Here is a 23,030-nt window from a genome sequence, read left to right as displayed (position 1 = left end):
AGTAGAGTACTAACCGCGTTGTCGATATCCAAGAAGTAGGAGTCTGGGACCTTAAATGGGGTATTTTGCAATGGATATAGAAAGCGAGGTAGTGCCAGCCTTTTAAAAAGCGCTGCTCGTCCCAGCAGGGTCAGCGGGTGACCACACAAATGTAGGACATCCTTACACAGGTGCAGTAAGGGGTCTTGTAGGTTAGCTTCATAAAACTGAGCAGGATCTAAGGTTATGTAGATCCCTAGATAGCGGAATCCATTTTCCGCAATAGGGATGTCATAGTCTTTCGGTAATTTGGGTCTAGGTCCATATAATAAGTACAGCTGAGATTTGGACCAGTTTATCGTGTAACCCGAGTGGTTACCGAAAATATGGAGGATATGTAATATGCGGTGTATTGAGGACGTGGGATATGCCATGTATAATAAAATATCATCCGCATACAGAGATATTCTGTCCTCGTGCTGGTCTGTCCATTTTAGTCCCCATATCAAAGGGTCTCTCCTAACCCAAACTGCCTGGGGTTCCAACACTAATGCAAAGAACAGCGGCGAGAGTGGGCACCCTTGTCTGGTGCCTCTGCACAATCGAAATTGTCGTGATGTATGGCCATTTACTACAATTTGTGCAATTGGGCCTGTATATAAAAGTTTGTTCCATCTTATAAATTTTGGTCCAAACCTCAGTTGTTCCGACAATGCAAAGAGGTATGGCCATTCTATAGCATCAAAGGCCATTTTGGCATCTAGTGACAGCAGGGCTACATCTTTACGTATTGTGTCTTTACGACCTAAAACGCGATGTAGGCGACGTAAATTTGAGGCCGTATTACGGCCAGACATGCAGCCCGCCTGATCCGGGTGTACTAAATTATTAATCAGTGGGATAAGTCTATTCGCTAGTACTTTTGCAAGTATTTTGGCCTCTGCCGTCAGAAGGGAGATAGGCCTGTATACTCCACAGTCATTTGCCTGTTTTCCTGGATTATGTACCACCGCTATCGAAGCTAGTCTAATTTCAGCTGGCAACAAACCTTTCTCATGACTCTCTAGGTACATTTGTTGTAGGTGGGGTGCTAGTTTGGTTGTCGCCAACTAAAAGAATTTAATCGTGAGTCCATTCGGTCCCATGGCTTTGCCTGAGCTTATATCTTCGGATTGCTAACTGTATTTCTTCTGCTGGTGGGTCTTCCTCAAGGGGGTCTCGCTTCTCAAGTGGAATACTGGTAACCTGGATAGTAGCTAGGAGGTTATGATTGTCTGTGAATGATGCAGTAGTTCCCGAGGTATAAATTATTTCAAAATGGGTAGCGAATGTTTCCGCTATCTCCTGCGAGTAAATTATATTTTCCCCTGTGAAGCCCTTGAGGTGGTGGACCCATCTACTCTCCTATTCTCTTCTTTCCAGTCATGCAAGTAGCTTGCCAGTTTGTTCCCCATGTTCATATATCCTATGGTATATAACCTTTTGTCTGGCTCTAGTTGCCTCTGTGAGTAATAGTTTGTAGTCTAGCCTCTTAGCTGCCAGCGCTTGTTGGGCCTCGTCGTCAGTCGACTGTGTAATATTAGCCTCGTCTGCTAGGCTCTCCCCCTCCAGCTGCTCAATTTGCTCTGTGAGTTCTTTCTTGTGACCCACCATTAGTGCAAGCGCATGGCCTTTTATGACTGCACCAAATGCGCCCCAAAGGATCTGGGCCGATGTTACTGAACCCTCGTTTTTCCAGTAAATATAGATCCACGTTACGTAATAATTCTGTCTTAATGTGTGGAATTTGCAGTGCCCATGGATTATTTGTGAGGGTGGTGTGCCTTGGTTGAAACCCCCCGTGCATCCTAACCAATACCGGGAAGTGGTCCGAAATGCCTCTAGCCGATTGCGGGCTTCCACAAAGTCATGGCTGTCAGCCGCGTGTGTGATCATATAGTCTATTCGGGATTGAGAGTTATGTGCTCCTGAATGAAAAGTAAATTGACTAGCAGTGGGGTTAAACTGTCGCAAAAATGTCAATTAGTCCGAGGGCTGAAAGGAAACTTGCTAGTTTCGACCAGATACTTGGGTCGCTGCGCGGAGGTAGTCGGTCCGTATTCCCGTTTAGTGTCACCTTAAAATCACCTCCGATCACTAAAGTGCCAATGGGGAGATCTAAAATGAACTTGCTTTGGTCCTGCAGTGTGGATTGCTGTGGTGCAGGGGAAACATATGCAGACAGCACAGTTAAGGGTTTCCCTTCCCATATTCCGGTGGCTGCCACGTACCGACCCTGATCATCTGCCCATGTTTTACTGATTATGTATGGGCAGTTTTTACGGAGTAGTATACCAGTCCCCCGGGAACTAAATGTAAACCCGGCATGTGCTACAACTCGATAGCCCCACCTGTTTAATGCCTTGCATGTATTACCAACTAGGTGCGTCTCCTGTACCATGGCGACATCAGGTGCTTGTCGCTTCATGTACTGGAGAACCACCCACCTCTTCAGTTTATCACCAAGGCCGTTCACATTCCATGTAAGGAACTTCAGGTCTCTACCCATGATGTTAGTCCTAGTTATGGGAGTGCCATGTATAGTGAAGCATAGTGCAATGGTTTTCTCAGCTGTTTTATCTCTGGCATAGATTGGTCTCTGTGTATTTTCTTTCGCAGCCCAGGGTGGAGACCTCCCAACCCCCCTCCCCACCTCAAGCCCTCGTATCGGCTGGAGTATACGTATGTTCCACTTTTTGTCTTGTTGCTTATACTTAGATATGTGCCTGGTCCCAACTATGTTTTATATGACATTGTATTTCCCTGTGCTGTACTTGAACAATAAACTGAACTAGCGCCCCCACTCCCCCAACACCCTCCTCCCCCCACCCTGCCTCCCTGCTTAATGGGGTCTGATGGCCCACTTTCCAACTATGTAGAGTGCCCATCGCCCTCACATCACTATGTGGTGGAGCCATGGCTCAACCTTCCCCCCGCCTCCCCTTAGTCGATCAGACCGTATGCACATAAATCACATGCTTTTTAATCGTATACTCATCTATGACTTTGAAATCAAAATTAGGCACCGGGAGTCTAGTTTTGTCTTGTGACTCGGTAACCGTAAGTTCTTGAGGGAATTAGGTTTCTCGTCGCCTCTTTACATCTTCAACTTCAATTCACCTATTTTCACCCCCCCCTTCACCTTCAACCTCATGTGATCAGTTCAGTATGATTACGCTCAGGGTTGGTTTTTCCCCCTCGCGGGGGCAATCATGGCAGCAGTTTTGTTAACAAAAGTTTTGGGGTGGGTCGTTCAGGATCCTCCCGTGGCGTAGTGGTCTCCTTCTTCTTGCGTTAGATCGTGTTGCTGTTGGTGCATGGTCCCTCGTCGCTCCTGTCGGTCCGAGCGCCCTCCGGATCCCACTCGTAGTCAACCATCCAGCCAGTCCGTGGCCTCTTCCGGTGCTACGAAGAACCAACTTTTGCCCTCCGCCTCTACTCGCAGCCTGGCCAGGAACAGCATAGCATATTTAATTCCCTGTGCTCTAAGAGCTTTTTTAACCTCCAAAAAGGAGCGTCTCTGTTCTGCACCTTGGCGGTAAAATCTGTAAAAAAGCAAATGTTGCTGTTTTCATATTGAAGGGGTGGTGCACTGCGAGCAGTTTGAAGGATAGCGTCACGGTCATGAAAGTTGAACACTCTTTTAAGGATGGGTTGTGCTGGTGCCACTGGTTGGGGCCTCCCCCCTGGTATTCTGTGAGCACGCTCAATAGAGAAATAATTGGAGAGGTGTTTAGGATGCAAGTGTTTTATCAATACTTCGTCAATGAATAAGTCTGTTGCTGAACCCTCCGCCCTTTCCGGTACACCAAGGATACAAACATTGTTCCTTCGTGATCGCCCTTCATAGTCATCAAGTTGCATAGAGAGTTGTTTAGTGCGATCTTGCAGCTCCACGACTTGTTTCTTTAGCACTGACGTGTCGACTACTAGGCTTTTGGCACAATCTTCCACCTCCAGCACTCTAGAGTCCATTTTCCTGAGGTCTGCTCTAAGCAGGGGTATATTGGTGGAGACTGAGTCCATGTGTCCTTCTAGCGAGGTCCGAACTTCATTAATCGCCGCCAAGACGTCTTGTAGCGTAGGGGAGTCCTGTTCCTTTGGTTTCAATGGGTTGTCCAGATCGATGCTAGGGCTTACTGACACCCCTTCCTGCGTTTTATGACAGGTAAATTTGTCTATCTTCGGCTGCTGCGAGTCACAACCCCCTTTATTGGACGCCATTACAGGTAGACCCCTTGAGTCGCTGTGGTTTGGTAGTCCCCGACGCCTACCGTGATATAACTCATGTGGCCTGTCGGTTTTCCCCGTCCGCCCAGACTTGGTATGAGTGCTTTGAATTAAGTATGTTATTTACTGTAATGTTGCGTTCGCCCTTTATCGGTTCGCTGCCGGGGTATAGTGCAACAATAGCGGGTGAATTGGTGCTATTATAACGGGCTGTAGCTATAGAGTGCTTGTCAAGTCGAGAGCACAATTTTCCAATCTGGCCGTTTTATTCCTAGAGTCAATCAATCAATCAATCAATCAATCAATCAATCAATCAATCAATCAATTTGTAAACCGCGCTACTCACCCGTAGGGTCTCAAGGCGCTGGGGGGAGGGGGATCCGCTACTGCTCGAAGAGCCAGGTCTTGAGCTGTTTCCTGAAGGAGAGATGGTTCTGGGGTCAGTCGTAGGTGGGTGGGGAGGGAGTTCCATCTCTTGGCCGCCAGGTAGGAGAAGGATCTTCCTCCGGCGGGGGTCTTGCGGATGCGCGGGACGGTGGCGAGGGCGAGGCTGGCGGAGCGGAGGTGGCGGGTGGGTGTGTAGAATGTGAGGCGGTTGTTGAGGTATGTGGGTCCCATGTAGTGGAGAGCCTTGTGTGCGTGGGTGAGGAGCCTGAACGTGATCCTCTTGCTGATGGGGAGCCAGTGCACGTCTCTCAGCTGGGGAGAGATGTGGCTGAAGCGGGGGGTGTCCAGGATAAGTCGTGCAGAGGCGTTCTGTATGCGCTGGAGTCTTTTCTGTTTCCGTAGTCCAGTCGGCTGGTGACGAGGGCCTGGGTGACTGTCTTCCTGGTGTCGGTGGGGATCCACCGGAAGATCTTTCGGAGCATGCGCAGGGTGTTGAAGCAGGATGACGAGACGGTGTTGACTTGCTTGGTCATCGTGAGGGAGGAGTTCAGGATGAAGCCCAGGTTGCGAGCATGGTCCGTGCATGGTAGAGTGGAGTGGTGAGGCAACCACGCCCGTTTTACTCCTGTGGCTTGTCTGCACTGCCCCGGCCAAGCCGCGTGCACCGACCCAGAGGCTAGTTATCAGCAGAAAAGTGAGTATGACTCCGTCCAGTGAGGCCTTACTAGGCTTAGGTAGTAAATATTTACTGGTGTAGCCTGTAGGATAGCTTCCCCCTTTCTTCTGGGTGAACCTGCCTCTTCCTATGCAGCTGTGGGGGATAGATAATTTATCGGAGGCGTGGGCAAAATGCAAATGCAGCCAGGAGCATCGTAATTAGAACAGTGCAGTGGTTCCTCTCTCCGCCACTACATGAGAAGGACTGATAACGCGATCTCGCTGGTTCATTGCGGCTTTCTATGAGCCACTCACTGTCTCTAGCACTGCGGTTGTGTCTTCAGCTGTTTCTGCAGGCTGCCCGGGGTCCACGAAGGAGACCCGCTAAGAGGGCGGCCGCCTTAGTGCCACAAGAGGCACAGGAGGCAGTCTCCCAGTGCTTGAGACCCTCAGGGGTCCGGTGTGCCACGTAACTTCCGGGTAGAGGGGGTGGGGGGTGAGGTACATATACCTCTCCCCGCCCACTGGCCGCCCTCTTTGCCCACTACCCCGATGCCGTTTTTAGGCGGAGTTACAGGGCGATCCAGAGGCTGTAAGGTACAGAAGGGTACCCTCTGCACGAGCACAGTAAAAGTGCTAAAGCCAAATATCCCCAGGGAGGTCCTCGCGTTGGACCCTGGAGGAGCGATGGCGCCCCGTTAGTCCTACGGACGGTTGTGGACCTGAGCAACCGGGGGTTGCCTGGAAGGCTCCGCCCCCCTCTGGGGCATGAGCAAGGGAGTGGACTGGCAGCCCACAGGTGGGAGGGGTCGCCCCTCCCCCAAATCTGACAAACACCGATTGGATTGGCCACGCTGCCTGCCCTGGGATCGCCCGTAAGATAACCCACCAATCTTGGCATATTTGTAATGCTAATAAACCTGCAGCAGTTTTCTCCACAAAGAAGGTGTCTTGTCTGGTTATTTCTCTAGGAGATTGCTGTATGGGGGATGGTGAGTGTTGCCGATATTGGCACTAAGGGTCTTTCACCACATGACGTCGTACAGTGTTTAATATTTATGTCCCCATAGTTTGCAGGAGCTGTAATTAGACTAAAGTGCCCCAGGGGGGCTCCAATGTGCGCTTCAGTGCCTTCTAGCGCGCCGCACCGAGAATTAAATGCTGCGCCACAGCACCGGCTCAGTGTTCGCCCCCGCGCCGCCTCTATCGTGTTTTTGTACTTTCCTTATCTTTCAGCGTGTATTCTACCACAGCCGCATGCCTTCATTAGACCTGGGCAGGTCATGTAGCCAGTAGTTCTTCAATGCTCTACACACTCGGCCTTTCCTTCTCTGTCAGCTCGGGCTCCGATACTCATGGGCGGGCCCCCTCGCTCACTCGAGTCCGCTGCTTCTTTCCGCGACTCCGCCTCACTTTTACCGCTCCCGTATTATTCCGTTTGGAGCTGACTGGAACGTCACGATCAGGTCTCCCGGTGCCTCCCAACTTCCGATCACTCTGTGCGCTATCATGTGCCAGATTAATTGCAGGATAGATGTCATGCGAGGCCGGTCGGAGCTGGAGCCGCTCTAATGTGCGGCTATTACTCCCGGCAGTTGGCCACGCCCCCCTGAAATTTCAAAGTATAAAGCACTTTCATGTCCACAGTTATGTTCCTCTTTTAAGGTCCACTTCTCAATGACTTGGATAAACAGCACGATCTTAATCAAATCTATGATTTCAAATGGATTATCAGCTTAAACAGGCATGAATGCTGGTGCCGTATAGAACAACATCTGTTTTTAAGTCTGGTGAACAGCAATGGGCAAGTGACACTTTTGAATGCCAATATCATATATGTATATTGCCTTCAAGCATATAACAAAAATTATTTTAACAATTTAGAAAGCTGATAAGCATTCCTCACATGCAGATTCATTCACTGTGGCTAAGGAGTTATCTGCCTCCTTTAGAACACATTACAGGAAACATTTAAAAAACTTTAATGCCTCAGAACACCTATTTTTCCTACATTTCTGAAGTCGGCCAACAAGTTGCAGCCATCAATCAAGCCCTATGGGGCTAGTGGTCTTTATCACGACTAGGGATCCCTCACTCTGTCCATACCCTAAGTATTATTTGGCTCATATAGGTGTCAGGAGTGTGAGTGTAAAGCACTTATATTTAGAGAAAAGTGGAAAAATGAGAAAACAGGATATATTTGCAGTTCAAGCTTGCTCCATTATACATAGTACTCATTGGGATACACAATAAAGGAACCCACAATTATAGTAGTTGCCATAGTTCAATATGTGGTTAAATGATTGGCTGACCACTTCTTAAAACTAACATAAACAATACCACACCCATGTGAAACACTGCAAATCACATACGGAGAAATCCATGTATGTGTTTCTTTTTTTAACAAAACAAAAAAACTATGTTCTTGCCTTACTCTAATGAAAGAGACAAATATCCCTTAGACGGAGAGGGAAAGTACCTCCCCGTTGTCAGACACTGTATAAAAGAAGGAATGACACGCGTGGTGTGTGAAATTCACATAATTTGCTTTCGCGTAAAACTCGGAAAAGAAGTTCTCTTGTTCTCTTCTGTAAGCATTACATTTTTACTGTGAATCACACGTTACCATGAATGGCGTGTAATTACAGGAACTGACGTAAGACGTAATTTCTGGAATTTCGCATAATAAATTTAACACGTAATTCCTAAAATTACATGATTTACACTGGCATAATTTTAATTTTATCCAGGCCTAGGAGACACATTGTAAACTTTAGAGCAGTTAAATAAAGCTGTGTAAATTAGTCAAATTACATAAAATATATCAGTGTCGAATTTAAAAAGAATTGGTGCTAAAAGTAAGAGAAAAACACCTTCCACTTTCTACAATGAAGGATGGTACCTGCTGTCAGAAACCAAAATTTTGCACTCCCCTGCTAGATGAGGGCTCACTGCTAAACTAGAGAATGTATACATTTAGATGCAGAGAAGAGGATGAAACACATCCCTTCTGCATTGCTAAGGTGTGTGTGACGGATTCACGCTAGAAATTCATGATGTCACGCATTGTTATTCTTGTAGAGCATTGAAGATGGCTCCACATTGTTTTTTCATAAAGGAGGCCCTGATGTCCTCATGCGGTTAAAGTGATGTTAATTTAAGGTGAAAAAGTCAGTAAGGTTTTAAACTAAAAAAAATCTGAAATTCAAATTATAGTTGTTTTATGCAACTTTAACTTGCGCCGCTGCCCTGCATAGTGTTTCCATCAATTATATAAGTTCAGTTGTCATCAGTAATGTCATCAGTGATGTCACAGAACATGTCATGAGTGTTGTTATATGGGAGGTCATGAGCAGTGCATGGCGAGGGTGTGAGTTTTAATTGCTTGAAATAACTATTAGTGTTGGATTTCAGTGTCTTCTTTTAGTTTGAAAAGTTACATTTAGGCTGACATTTTCACTTATATATAAAGTCACTTTAATCTTTGGATTTGTTTAGTGAATTACTAGGGCTTTTTTAACGCACAGGAATATATTTTTACCACACTTATCTAAAGCATCACTGTTGTTTTTTTCATTTAATGTCTGGTTATTTTTTAACATAAGGTAATATTTTATTACCATATGTAAGGCCAACCTTCCACCCCATGCCCTGCGTCCAACTTCAGACTGCCAACTCCCGCGCCATGGATGGCCTTTGGCTGTGCGAGGGTGGAATTGACCACAGGGCCTGGCTGCAGGCATCCCCCCCACAGGCAACCAACCCCACCTTTCCGTTCACTGCCTTTGCCTGTTCGCGGAAACCCACCATAGACACTCAGGCACCACTCAACACTCAGGACAGAGTTTTTCTGATCTCGCGAGACTCTAGTGGGAGGTAGCACAGCCCCTGCACTCCCATGGGACTCCCACATTATGGTGCCGATTCCGATCCTGGAGAAAATTTCCCCGTACGAATCGTATCCGGATTTTTTTCCGTACGAATCGTACAAGTACCGTACAAACTGGCAAGTACGATTCGTATGGGAAAAAATACATACGAATCGCATTGGGGAAAATTCCCCGACACGTCCTCGGGTCGGGAAAAGTGTCCGACATGTCCCCGGACGATTTTCCGTACGAATCGTAAAACTGAAGTCCGAGCGCGCAAGTACGATCCGTCCCGTGCGTCCGATTGTACAACCGTATGGAAAAAACACCGTACGGAGCGAACTTCTATAGCAACCATGGAGACATGTGCCCGCATACGCGCCGCCCCCCCCCAGCCCCCGTATGTACGCGCCGTCCCCCCACCCGTGTATGTACACCCGTGTATGTACACCCGTGTATGTACGAGACATACCCCCACCCGTGAATGTACACCCGTGAATGTACACCTGTGTATGTACGAGACGTACCCCCACCCGTGAATGTACACCCGTGTATGTACACCCGTGTATGCACACCCGTGTATGCACACCCGTGTATGTACGAGACGTACCCCCACCCGTGTCTGTACACCCGTGTCTGTACACCCGTGTATGGTCACCCGTGTATGTACGAGACGTACCCACACCCGTGAATGTACACCCGTGTATGTACACCCGTGTATGTACACCCGTGTATGTACGAGACGTACCCCCACCCGTGAATGTACACCCGTGAATGTACACCCGTGAATGTACACCCGTGTCTGTATGAGACGTACCCCCACCCGTGAATGTACACCCGTGAATGTACACCCGTGTATGTACGAGACGTACCCCCACCCGTGAATGTACACCTGTGTATGTAGACCCGTGTATGTACACCCGTGTATGTAAGAGACGTACCCCCACCCGTGTATGTACGGTGCGGACCCCCAGCGCTACGCGTAACTCTGGGGGTCCGCACCATACATACACGGGTGGGGGTACGTCTCGTACATACACGGGTGTACATACACAGGTGTACATTCACGGGTGGGGGTACGTCTCGTACATTCACGGGTGTACATGCACGGGTGTACATTCATGGGTGGGGGTACGTCTCGTACATACACGGGGGGCTGGGGGGGACGGCGCTTACATACGGGGGCTGGGGGGGGCGGCGTGTACCGGGCCCCCTATACCGCTCGCATCACGGCGTACTTACCTTTTCCGGCACTTTTTGGGTGCCATAAAAATATTGCCGTCCGGACTGCTGTCGGTACGAATCGTACTTGCTGGTACGTAAAAACATGCCTAACTCCGTCCGGACGTCATGTCCGCGGTGTCCCGGATCACATTCGTATGTATTTTACTGTCGGTCGGTGTTTTGTCCGACTCGTACGGAAATGGTGTTTCCATACGAATCGTACTTGCTAGTTTGTAGGGTTTTTTTCCCGGGTACGAGTCGGACGGAGAAAACGCTCCGACCGACGGTTCGTACCCGGTTTTTCCAGGATCGGAATCAGCACCTATATGTATATCACATACCTTTCATAAGCTAACTAACAACGACTCAAGTGTCCTTTACACTGTAAGCATGCACAAGTACCGTACAAACTGGCAAGTACGATTCGTATGGGAAAAATACATACGAATCGCATTGGGGAAAATTCCCCGACACGTCCTCGGGTCGGGATAAGTGTCCGACACGTCCCCGGACGATTTTCCGTACGAATCGTAAAACTGAAGTCCGAGCGCGCAAGTACGATCCGTCCCATGCGTCCGATTGTACAACCGTATGGAAAAAACACCGTACGGAGCGAACTTCTATAGCAACCATGGAGACATGTGCCCGCATACGCGCCGTCCCCCCCCAGCCCCCGTATGTACGCGCCGTCCCCCCACCCGTGTATGTACACCCGTGTATGTACACCCGTGTATGTACGAGACGTATCCCCACCCGTGAATGTACACCCGTGTATGTACGAGACGTACCCCCACCCGTGTATGTACACCCGTGTATGTACACCCGTGTATGTACACCCGTGTATGTACGAGACGTACCCCCACCGTGAATGTACACCCGTGAATGTACACCCGTGTCTGTACACCTGTGTATGTACACCCGTGTATGTACGAGACGTACCCCCACCCGTGAATGTACACCCGTGAATGTACACCCGTGTATGTACACCCGTGTATGTACGAGACGTACCCCCACCCGTGAATGTACACCCGTGTATGTACACCCGTGAATGTACACCCGTGTCTGTACGAGACGTACCCCCACCCGTGAATGTACACCCGTGAATGTACACCCGTGTATGTACGAGACGTACCCCCACCCGTGAATGTACACCTGTGTATGTAGACCCGTGTATGTACACCCGTGTATGTACGAGACGTACCCCCACCCGTGTATGTACGGTGCGGACCCCCAGCGCTACGCGTAGCGCTGGGGGTCCGCACCGTACATACACGGGTGGGGGTACGTCTCGTACATACACGGGTGTACATACACGGGTGTACATTCACGGGTGTACATTCACGGGTGGGGGTACGTCTCGTACATACACGGGTGTACATTCACGGGTGGGGGTACGTCTCGTACATACACGGGTGTACATTCACGGGTGTACATTCACAGGTGGGGGTACGTCTCGTACATTCACGGGTGTACATACACGGGTGTACATACATGGGTGGGGGTAAGTCTCGTACATACACGGGGGCTGGGGGGGACGGCGCGTACATACGGGGGCTGGGGGGGGCGGCGTGTACTGGGCCCCCTATACCGCTCGCATCGCGGCGTACTTACCTTTTCCGGCACTTTTTGGGTGCCGTAAAAATATTGCCGTCCGGACTGCTGTCGGTACGAATCGTACTTGCTGGTACGTAAAAACATGCCTAACTCCGTCCGGACGTCATGTCCGCGGTGTCCCGGATCACATTCGTATGTATTTTACTGTCGGTCGGTGTTTTGTCCGACTTGTACGGAAATGGTGTTTCCGTACGAATCGTACTTGCTAGTTTGTAGGGTTTTTTTCCCGGGTACGAGTCGGACGGAGAAAACGCTCCGACCGACGGTTCGTACCCGGTTTTTCCAGGATCGGAATCGGCACCTATATGTATATCACATACCTTTCATAAGCTAACTAACAACGACTCAAGTGTCCTTTACACTGTAAGCATGCACAAACGACAACAATATTTACATTAGCAGTAAAGCAGGAGGGAACAGTGTGTAAAAAATGACATCCTCTGAGAACTAATGGGCAATGTGATGTACCGTTATAATGAGCAGGGTCCACATACGTCCATGTTCCAGAGGTTAAGTGTATCAAGGCCTCGTCAAGGGGCTAGAATGTGTTAAACAAATGAAACGATAAAGTAAAATACGGGTAAGTTAGCTACTGCGGCCCACTGCAAGGGACTTGGGTTTCCATCTCTGGATTCCCTGCTCAATGCGTTACCGTGAACACCACTCCAAAGTCCCGACAGCTGGCTTTTGTGGGTGCCTTTAGTATGGTTGAAGCGGGGTCCTTCCAAGACCCTTGTTAAGCTTCCCTAAAAATAACATGCATAGCCCGGGCCTTGTGAACCCCTTCAGCCCGTTGTTGTAACTATCATCTGCTAAAGAGGGTATCAGAGTGAACCTAGACCAAGTGAGGGATATATATCAGTTTATTGACAAACATGCCCCTCACACAGGTGTGTGGTGTGCCAGGAGGACGTAGGAATGACTAAGGAGGGAGGGCAGCAAAGTAAAAGTAGGATATTTTTCACACAAAGAATGACTAAGGACTGAAAATGGATGAGTGCGTGCAAAGTAATAGACAAACAAGAGGTGCTGAGTTTGAGTGTGTTCGTGTATGTGGACATGCATACGTTTCTGTTGTAAATTTAACTTGGAGCTGCCATTTAGAAAAGGTGCAGGTATCGTTTAGGCCAAACAGGGCATGCGGTGGCACTAAGGGTGTCATTATGATGGCGGAAGGACCGCCACCGCCGGGCCGGAGGTGGCGGTCCTTCTGCCATCACATAGTGATTTACCCACCGACAAATTAGGATGGCGGCGGGTACCGCGGCGGACGCAAAGTTCGTCCGCTGCTTCACCGCCTAAGGCAATCGTACTCATTGCCTGGTGGACAGAGCAGGACCACTAATATGGTGGCGGTGCCTAGCAGGCACTGTCCACCAAATTAGGATGTGGGTTTAAAAAGGCATTTCCATGGCGGCAATGCCACCATGGAAAGGCTGGTGGGGATTGGGTGCAATGGGCCCCCCTTGTTTGGGGGTGGGTCTGTTGCTGCACTGGGGGGAACCCATGGTACCCCACTGCATTTCCATGCACCAAGTGGCAGGCACCTTTTGGAGCCTGCCACGTAGTGCATGGAAATGCAGTGCAAGCACTTTTAACACTGTGGACAGTGCTGCAGCCAGTAGCACCGCCAGCAATGTTAAAAGCCCAGGATGCGTCCGCCAGTATGGTGGCGCAGCCTAATCGCAGTGGTGGGACCGCCACATGTCTGGCGGAGGGTCCCAAACACTGCTACGATGGTCCGATGACTTGGTCCGCCCACCATCGTAATCACCCCCTAAGTGCCAATGAAAAGACTGACATATCGTACAACAAATTCGCTACTTTTAAATACTTCATGCCAGCTAGAAGAAGAACAGTATAAAGTGCAAATTTTATGGGAAGCCCCGCCCTTGCAGTTTCAGACCTTTACATCAGATTACCCCGGACGCCCTGAGTACGGCCCTCAGTCATCCTCTGATTCCCTTCATTGGCAACCTCGAGAATTATGTGGTCTGTCTGGAGAACTGGCTACAGCTTCGCTCTTGGGAGCTTGCACCCCCCACCTCTCGCTCAGCAAAATCCGCCCAAGCCTCTGCCCCCTGGTTTACAGAAGCCCTCAGAAAGAGTAAAAGTGCCTGTAAACGTCTGGAGTGGGCTTGTCGGAAAAATTTTAATCTCGAAGATAAAATAATCTATAAAAAGGCTTTGAAGGTCCATTATAATAAAATTAATGAGGAAAAGAAACACTTTTTCTCTTCCAAAATCGAGTCGGCGGAAAACAAAAGCAAAGAAATCTTCAAAATAGTAAGAGTTTTCGTCCCCGAGTGCTGTCGACCGGTCTTTCACCCCCATTGACGAATTAATTAGCCACCTTGCCTCCTATTTTCATTAAAAAATCTAAATCATTCAAGACTCTTTCGTGGATCCGTCCCTGGTCAAGGGAGGGTTTTTTGGGCCCGACTACCTTCCACCCTTGTGACGGGCCCACCTTTCACACAGTTCCCTCCAATTCCCCTGGAAACATCTTTGGAGAGTAATAAAGCCCTCAAGTCAGGCTCGCCCTCTGACCCATGCCCAGCTAAAGTGTTGGCTTCTATAGCTAGGATTATCAATCCAGCTGTGAATCTGATCCTCAATACCTCGCTGCAGAATGGGTAGGTGCCAGACTGATAGAAGAATGCAAAAATTCTCCCTCTACTAAAAAATCCTTCAGCTGACCCCTTGATAGCCTCTAATTATAGGCCAATATCTTTACTCCCCTTCTACTCCAAAGTATTGGAGAAATATGTGAATCTAGCTACCACTGAACATGTGGAAGTCAACCATGTGCTCCACCGTAGCGAGTGTGGTTTCAGAGCAAACTTTAGTACAGAAACAGCTCTACTGGAAGTCTCTGAGGTTATTAAGGACACATTAGATAAAGGAGGCAAAGCGGTGCTGATTCTGTTAGACCTATCTGCGGCCTTTGATACCATGCCCCACGACCGGCTCCTGCAGAAACTGTAGGAGTGCGGCTTTGGCGGCATGGTACTCAAGTGGTTTTCTTCTTTTCTGAAAGACCGCCAGCAAGTGATTTGGTCTCCGCCCTTTGTTGCTCCCATCCCCCCATGAAGGTAGGGGTTCCTCAGGGCTCGATTCTGAGCCCGACACTCTTCAATTTATATATGGTCCCCCTTGCGCATCTAGCGGAGACACATGGCGCGACAAAAGTATCATACGCAGATGATACTCAATTGCTGTTTACTTGTGACAAGGGCACTGATATTAGAGGGGATGTGATGAACATCTGAGGTGTTCTCCTAGTTACAACTGAACCAATTAAAGTGTAATCCGTAGAAATCAGAGATCATTTTCTTTGATCCTTCTCCCTGTGGTGTGTGGCGCCACTGGTGGCCTTTGAACATGTCCCCCACTGCAACCTCAGTAAGGACAGTCAAGAACTTAGGGGTCAGGCTGGATGATAATTTATCTATGAAAGCTCAGATCCAAACAGTAGCTGGTTCCTATTTCAGCTTATTAAAAATGCTAAAGCACTTTCTGCCCCTACTTCCAGTTACTCACAGGAAGACTGTGGTCCAGCCTATGTTTGTGTTGAGGCTGGACAACGTGAATGTCCTGTACCTGGGCCTCCCGGAATATTTATTGACACGTCTTCAAGTGGCCAGAATGCGGCGGCTAGGGCAATTCTCATGTTAGGACCTAGAACGCGGGTGTCCTCCCACTTGAAAGCCCTGCACTGGCTGACGGTCCATAAGAGGATTCGGTTCAAAGCTCTGGTTCTGGCCTTTAAAGCTCTACACGACACTGGTGCCTTTTATATTAGGAAAAGAGTTCAGCGTTACATACCGCGAAGAACTCTGAGGTCCTTATTGCATTAGCAGGTGTCCATCCCCAAGTTCTCCCACGCCCGCATAGGTGACCGCTCCTTCCAAGTGCAGGCCTCCCGTCTATGAAACTGTCTGCCACTGTCACTTAGACAGGTGCAGGATTTACTCACCTTCAGGAAGCGTCTGAAAACTTGGCTATTCCAGCAATAGCCAATGAGCTGAGTGCTCCAGTAGATATATTGTCAGTTGTCTGTCTTGAGATCTTTCAGCGCCGGGACACTCTATTTAGTAGCTGTGCGCTCTATAAGTACCAATTTACATTACATTACTGTTAGAACTAGGGGTCTCTAGTTGGCTGAGGTAGGTACCTTTGTCCAAATAGGGACCCTTGCTTCTAGTCAGGATAAGGAGAGACACACCTTTATACAACCCCTGCGCACCTCCTGGTAGCTTGGAACAAGCAGCCAGGCTTATCTCCAAGGCAAAGTGTAAAGTATTTGCAACCACACTCCCAGTCACACAGTGATAACACCGTAAATGGACACCACACTGGTTTCATAAAAATAACAGTATCTTTATAAAAATGAATACGATGAGACCAAACGATAGAAAACCAACATATGCGTATTCGTAATAATTCACTTGGCCGGTTACTAGACCAGCAATCCCTTGTAGGTTCTTGCGGTATTAATGAGCAATTTACGATCTCCAATGCAGTCCTAATGCAATGCTAAGCAGTTCGTAATGCAATAATAAGTCGATTCGTAATGCAAGAATCAGGCAGTTCGTAATGCAATAATAATGCGGTTTGTGATGCAAGAATCAGGCAGTTTGTAATGCAATAATAATGCGGTTCGTGATGCAATCTGCGCAGTCAACTCGGGCCCCCACTAGGCCCCAACAGTAGAGACAACGGTTATAGACTTACAGGGGCAGCCCCGGTCCTGCTGGGCAGGACCGGGGCTGCTCGGGGACTCAGCGCGTCTAACGCAGTGCAGCGGGAGAGAGCTCGGAGCACTTCTGTACTCCTCCTGCACGCCTCCCCAGGCCACACACGCTTGCGGCTCCCGACCGGAGTCCATGCCTTACCTGGGAGAGTGCGCTGCCTCGCTCTCTCTCACTCGTCGGACATCCTGCTGGGCGATCCCGATCACGTTGCGGCTCTTTTGCTAGGCGGCACTGCAGCCAGACAGATTACGGCGCTGCCTTCTCCGTCGCTGATGATCTTAGGCAGATTCCTTTCGATGAACAATGATCACGATCCCTTTTACCTTGTAGCCTCCTTAGCTTCAAGCAATCCCTTAGCACGTTGCGGCTCGGGCCGACGGCGGTGATCCTCACTCACAGCCTCAGTTACGATGACGGTTTGGGCCACAAACAGCAAAACAGCAGCGTGGACGATGTTTCACGCTGCGGGGGCAATGCGAGCACGGGGCACCTCGGAAACAGTACCACGGACCACACAGCAATCTCAGGCGTGCAAGAGCACCACGCACACAGCGTCGCTGAGACACAGTCCTCAGTTCCAAGTACCCCGGTAGCACGTTGCGGCTCGGGCCGGCGGCGGCGATCTTTACTCGGAGCCTCAGTTATGATGACGGCTCGGGCCACATACAACAATACAGCAGCATGGACGATGTTTCACGCTGAGGGGGCAATGCGATCACGTGCACCTCGTGAACAGTACCACAGACCACACCGCAGTCTCAGGCGTGCAAAAGCACCACACACACAGCGTCGCTGAGACACGGTTGGAATCTTTTGTGCTCCTGAGTTTCCATAACAGGGACCAGTTCTCCTCGGGCCCTTGGAGACACGCTACTTCAGGACACAGCACACAGCAAAGTCCTCACAAGCAGGGGGACACAGCACAGTCCCTTGTCCTCTCCTTAGTCAAAATCAGCACACTGCAGGCCAGCCCCAGAACACACAGCAAGGGCAGTCCTTCAGTCTCTTCAGCTGTTCTTCCTTGGCAGAGGTTCCTCTTGATCACAAAGTAGGTTCAATCCTTTTTCAGTATGGATTGCAGTCTTGAGTTCAGGGGTTTCAGCACTTACATTTATACCCCTACATGCCTTTGAAGTCTTTGTGTTCAGGGGGCTCTGAGCCCAGTCCAAACCAGTTCTGGGTGCCTTCCTGCCAGGACACACCTTCTTCCTTTGATCATGGGGGTCTGGGGCCCAGACGCTCAGCAGGAGGTGGAGCCATCCTTTTGTGGCAGCAACACAGCCCTCTTCACATCCAGGGGGCTACTCCTCCCCCCCTACATCAAATGCAGGCCCAGGCTGCTGCTGTCTCACCTTCTCCTCCCTGGGGTCAGGACACTTTCCAGACCCTGTCACATCTAAACCCAGGCAGGCAATATACAACCAGGCAGAGGCACACAAGATGGTTTAAGACCAGAAACCAGCCACTTTTAAAAACGTAGTTTCTAAGCACACAATTAAAAAAAACATTTTCACAAAAAGATGTGTTATTAAATTCTGAGTTCAGGCACACTAAACTCCATCTCTCCAGCTTATGCCTATGGGAAGATATGCTGGAACCACGGGACACAGCATTCCCCATTCTGTCCTATGGGCAAGATGGCCTTTAACAGTGAAAAACTAATTTGGCAGCCTTTCACTGTCAGGACATGGTACACAATTAAGTACATGTCCTACCTTTCACATACACTGCACCCTGCCCAGGGGGGTACCTTTAGCCTACTATAGGGGTATCTGATGTGCATGAAAAGGGAAGGTAAGGCCTTGCAAGTGGGTGCACTTGTCAGGACAACAAGGCAGCTAACAAACTGCGCGCAGGCACTGCAGTGGCAGGCCTGAAAACTCTCTTTAGGGCTACTTGTGTGGGTGGCACAATAAGTGCTGCAGGCCCACTAGTAGCATTTGCATTACCAGTTCTGGCACACATACTGCACTTTATTAGGGACTTTACTAGTAAGGCAAACATACCAATTATGGACAACCAATTACCATAACACTTTATACAGGGAGCACTTGCACTATGACACTGATCAGCAGTGGCAAAGTGCCCAAAGCATCTAAGCCAGTAAAACGAAATCCATCACAGCATCAAAAATAGAGGGGGTAGAGGCAAAACGTCAGGGGTAACCATGCCAAGAAATGCCAGGTCTAACAATTGCATTACAAATGCAAATTAAAAAGAGAAACAAAAACATATCATTTCAATTCCAATACCAATTGATGGCGTTCACCCCCTAACACCACCAGCCCAAAACTCGCCAGTTTCAAATTGGAGATTTTCCACTAAACTACTCCTTTCACCTCATTACCTTCTACTCTGTCTTGAGAATCATAAGGCGGGGGCATCTGAACAGTATTCAGACTAGCCCCTTTGGTCTCAGCTTAGTTTATTTGGAATGTTTTGTGTATCTCTAAAATGCCACCTGAGGCCCCCATTCAAAGTGCTCAGTGATACTGTAAGTGCAGAAAAGATCTTTCCACATCTTGGTCTGCTGAACAAATCCATCTCCCGACAATATGCCAAGATAAGAGGAAAGTCTCACCAAAGCGGCAAGGGCTGACAGACTGGCTGCTTTTAAAGCTAATATACTAATTTAAGATTATTTGGCAAATATCTTATAAAGTGTGCCAAGATTGTCCTATAGACAAAAATAGCATCAATCATGCTTCAGATTTTGGATTAAAAAAACGATGTCAAGTTGCACATTTGTAGAAAAGCCTTTTCTTTAATAAACATCACTCTTTGGACTAAGGCTGGAACACTAAATTTGTTCACGAGAAAGGAAATGGCAAATTGGAAAAAAAAACAATTATTAAAAAATGCCTTAAAATGAGCCAGCCTGTACCAAAAAGTAATGTAGAAGAGAAAAGAAAGAGGAAATTGAGGGAAAAAAATAATCAAATTCATGTTTTGAAATTTTTTTTAACCTGAAAACAGCAAGTAATTTTCTCTGATGCACTAAGACACCAGGTTAATAAAAACACTGTGCACAACATATATATATATATAAATATCAAGTAACATTTACATTACAAAAATAAACATTCTGATAAGAAAGTAATCAATGCTATTCACAATCTGAAAATATTTACCTTTATAAAATTCAGGTTCATAACATATCAAAACACAACTTGTCCCTTTTACCTTATATTCTCTTGATGAACCTCCGTGACCTTTCATTAATCCACCCCATTTTTCATTCCCTGCTTTCCAAGCTTCTCCACGAAGTCATGGAGGGATATCCGAGTTGGAGACATTGTGTGTCTGAAGAACGATGACTTTGTGCCGGTAAGTATACCAAGTGTGCAGGTTCTTGCCCAAAGACTCCTGCCACTTTGCACACCCATGACAAAAGATTATTTAATACTTTCCTGGACACATTGTCACCGCTAATTATTGAAGTCACTTTGGTTTCAGGCCAAAACTTCAGTTATACATGGAAGAAGCGCCTTTCCCCTGTAAGTTCTCTGTTCATAGCACCTGTATACCCAATGTCCTGTTCTAAGTAACAGCTTTACAGGTGTGGAGAAGGGAGCTGGCATTCACCTCTAGGGGTCTTCATCGATAACTCACCTCCTCAGGAGATGAGTTGTGTATCTTTTACACTGCACCTTACAGATCCGTTTTGGGTAGATACACTGGGGAGTCACTCTGCTTCTGAAAGCCTTACTTCTGGTGAATCAGTCAGTACCTTTTGTGTGATCACATGATTTGCATGTGAATAAAGTTTGAAATGAATATCAGTCGACATTTCTCATGTTTCTTTTCAAGGCAGACTTGCTGCTGCTGCAGACTTCTGAACCGAACAGTCTATGCTACGTCGAGACTGCCGACATTGATGGGTAAGGAATTTAAGAGCAAGGAGTCCTAGATACGCCAACACAAAGCGCTGCAGGTCAAAGGGAGGATTTAGGGTCTGTTCTGGTTTGCGGTAATATGCCTCTTTATGACGCCTATTATAAAGAAAATCAAAGAACCTCATTGCCTAGCACACTTTACTTACAGATTTGGTTGACAGCAAACCGCGCAATGTTAAGGGACCACTAAATGGTTTGGCTACTCCAAAGAATTTCATAAGCTTAGGCGTGTGCATAAGTGAAAATGTGTATATTTATTTTGCACCAGAAATATTAACAATTTCATGTGCACATGGACTGGTGTGATGTTATTTGCATGTAACAAAAAAGAAGGCCTCATTTTTTGCTACACGGTTGTGTTATTGGGTTATTAGTTTAGCAAGTCATGCACTGGATGACAAAAAGAACGTCAGTGAGTAAATAGTGAACAATTTAAATGATGACACAACCCCTTCCCACAGACACCAGAGTTTTGATAGGAGCTTGCTCTAGAAAATAGTTATATAATACAAATTCTAATACATTTAGGGCCCGATTTAGATCTTGATGGATGGATATCCCGTCCGCTGAAATAGAAATCCCATAGCATATAATGGGATTTATATTTCCGCTGATGGGATTATCTGTCACCGTTGTGACAGAGTGACCAGTCCGCCACTATCAAAATCCGGCCGTTAATCACTGATAAATTTATCATTGCTCAATGTGTTTTCTACTAAACATCTGGCTTGGTACATTAGCCGTTTAAGAAATAAGCAATATGCCTGTCTTTAATGTTCCAACACAAAAATTCACATGCATTAACAAATACTGTTTACATGTGTTGCATGCAGCAATGCTGTTTTTCACATTTATGATTGGCTTGTTGGTTTTGCCAATGCTGTCACAAGGAGCAAAGCGTTCTGCTTTCTGCATAGGATGCATATAGGAGATAACAAACTGAATGTGACAAACAGTGTAATGATTGTGTATACTTTTCAGATGTAAAATAGCCCATCATGCAGTCCAATGGAAGCACTTCCTGGAAGATGGAATGTTTCCTATGCTGATGATATGCAACTAGTGTTTTCTTTTAGAGAACACTCCGTTGCAGCCTTCCATAATTTCAAAGAGTGCCTGAAAGACATTTCTAAGTGGATGAATAACAATTTCCAGAAACTTAACACAGATAAGAGTGAGGTTTTGTTTTTCAGTCAGGTGGCACCTCCTTCATCCAATTTTTGGTGGCCTGCGGAGCTGAATTCTCCACCAACCCCCTGCCGCCTGAGCCAGAAAGCTGGGAATCAGATTGGACCCCGAACTCTCCTTTACAGTGCAAAATCTGCACATTTCTTCATCTTGATTAGTGAAGTTAAGATCTATTGGGAAGCTATTGAGTTTTCTCCCAGGGGAGAGCCGCAAGACTATTGTCCACGCACTAGTGACCTCGCACTTGGATCACCCCAACAGCCTATACCTGGGGCTCGCAGCTTATCTGATTCACAGATTGCAGGTAATTCAGAACGTGGCAGCAAGGATCATCCGACCGGTCACTTCCCGCCACCATATTTCCCTTCATCTGAGGTAGCTCCAAGAGGATTGAGTTCAAGGCCCTGACATTTGCCTACAGAGCCTTAAGGGGCACAGGGCCACACTATCTCAGACAGGCCGAGCTTATACCACCAGGAGCGAACCCTGAGATGTAATCATTTGTGACTCCTTCTCACTCCAAGATATGCCAAAACTCGACAAGGTGGCAGGTCTATCTTGGTATGGACGGCTGAGCTTTGGAATGCTCTGCCTATCCATCTACGCTTGGCTGAGAAAGAACAATGATTCAGGAAGGACTTAAAAATGTGGCTCTTTAGTCAGGCATAGTTTAGCTGGTCGGGCTTTTCTTCAGTCTCGCTTTCAGCGATGGGACACCTCAATGGAGGTAGCTCCACACTCTATAAATGGCTTTGATTGAGTGATTGATTACAACAAATAGCCAAAAGTATGAGTTAAGATCGAACAATACTCCTTTGGGTGAATTCAAAACCCACTCTAAAAAGAGTTTAGAACAATTTGTCTTGATATTTGCAAACCAGACCTGAAAGTGGTGATGCCTCATATACATTTTTTTTCTTGCGTTTTATATAGTGTGAACTCGACCCGAAGGTATCACAGCGCTTTAAATGAGCACCAGTTGTGTTACAGATGGACACATTAATTTTTGTTAGGCACAGGGAGATTAAGGGATTTGCCCAGAATCACAGGATGTAGAGCGTCATTGCCAGGACTCGAAGCCAGTTCCCTAGCTTCGAGGTCGACCACTCTAGCTGTTAGGCCACATCCTCTCCCCTATATTGTCTCACACCAGTCCACATATGTATGTATGTTATTGTGATAGACACAAT

General features: G+C 47.7%; 1 protein-coding gene across 2 annotated transcripts in view; it reads left to right on the top strand.

Annotated features, from left to right (window-relative positions):
* Window positions 1–23,030, top strand: part of ATP8B3 (ATPase phospholipid transporting 8B3) — a 396,086-nt gene that overhangs the window by 201,336 nt on the left and 171,720 nt on the right. The window contains exons 7-8 of one of the 2 annotated variants that reach the window (XM_085638336.1): window positions 20,011–20,083; window positions 20,567–20,637. In XM_085638336.1, coding sequence (XP_085494462.1) covers window positions 20,011–20,083; window positions 20,567–20,637 — 144 coding nt within the window. Of the gene's footprint in view, window positions 1–20,010; window positions 20,084–20,566; window positions 20,638–23,030 lie in introns of those variants that run through there. The other variant, XM_085638337.1, reaches the window with a different exon arrangement.

The sequence above is a fragment of the Triturus cristatus genome, chromosome 12 (assembly GCF_964204655.1).
Source record: "Triturus cristatus chromosome 12, aTriCri1.1, whole genome shotgun sequence".
Taxonomy (NCBI): Eukaryota; Metazoa; Chordata; class Amphibia; order Caudata; family Salamandridae; genus Triturus; species Triturus cristatus.
The sequence above is the reverse complement of the archived record's forward strand: the minus strand, read 5'-3'. Positions and strand labels throughout refer to the sequence as shown.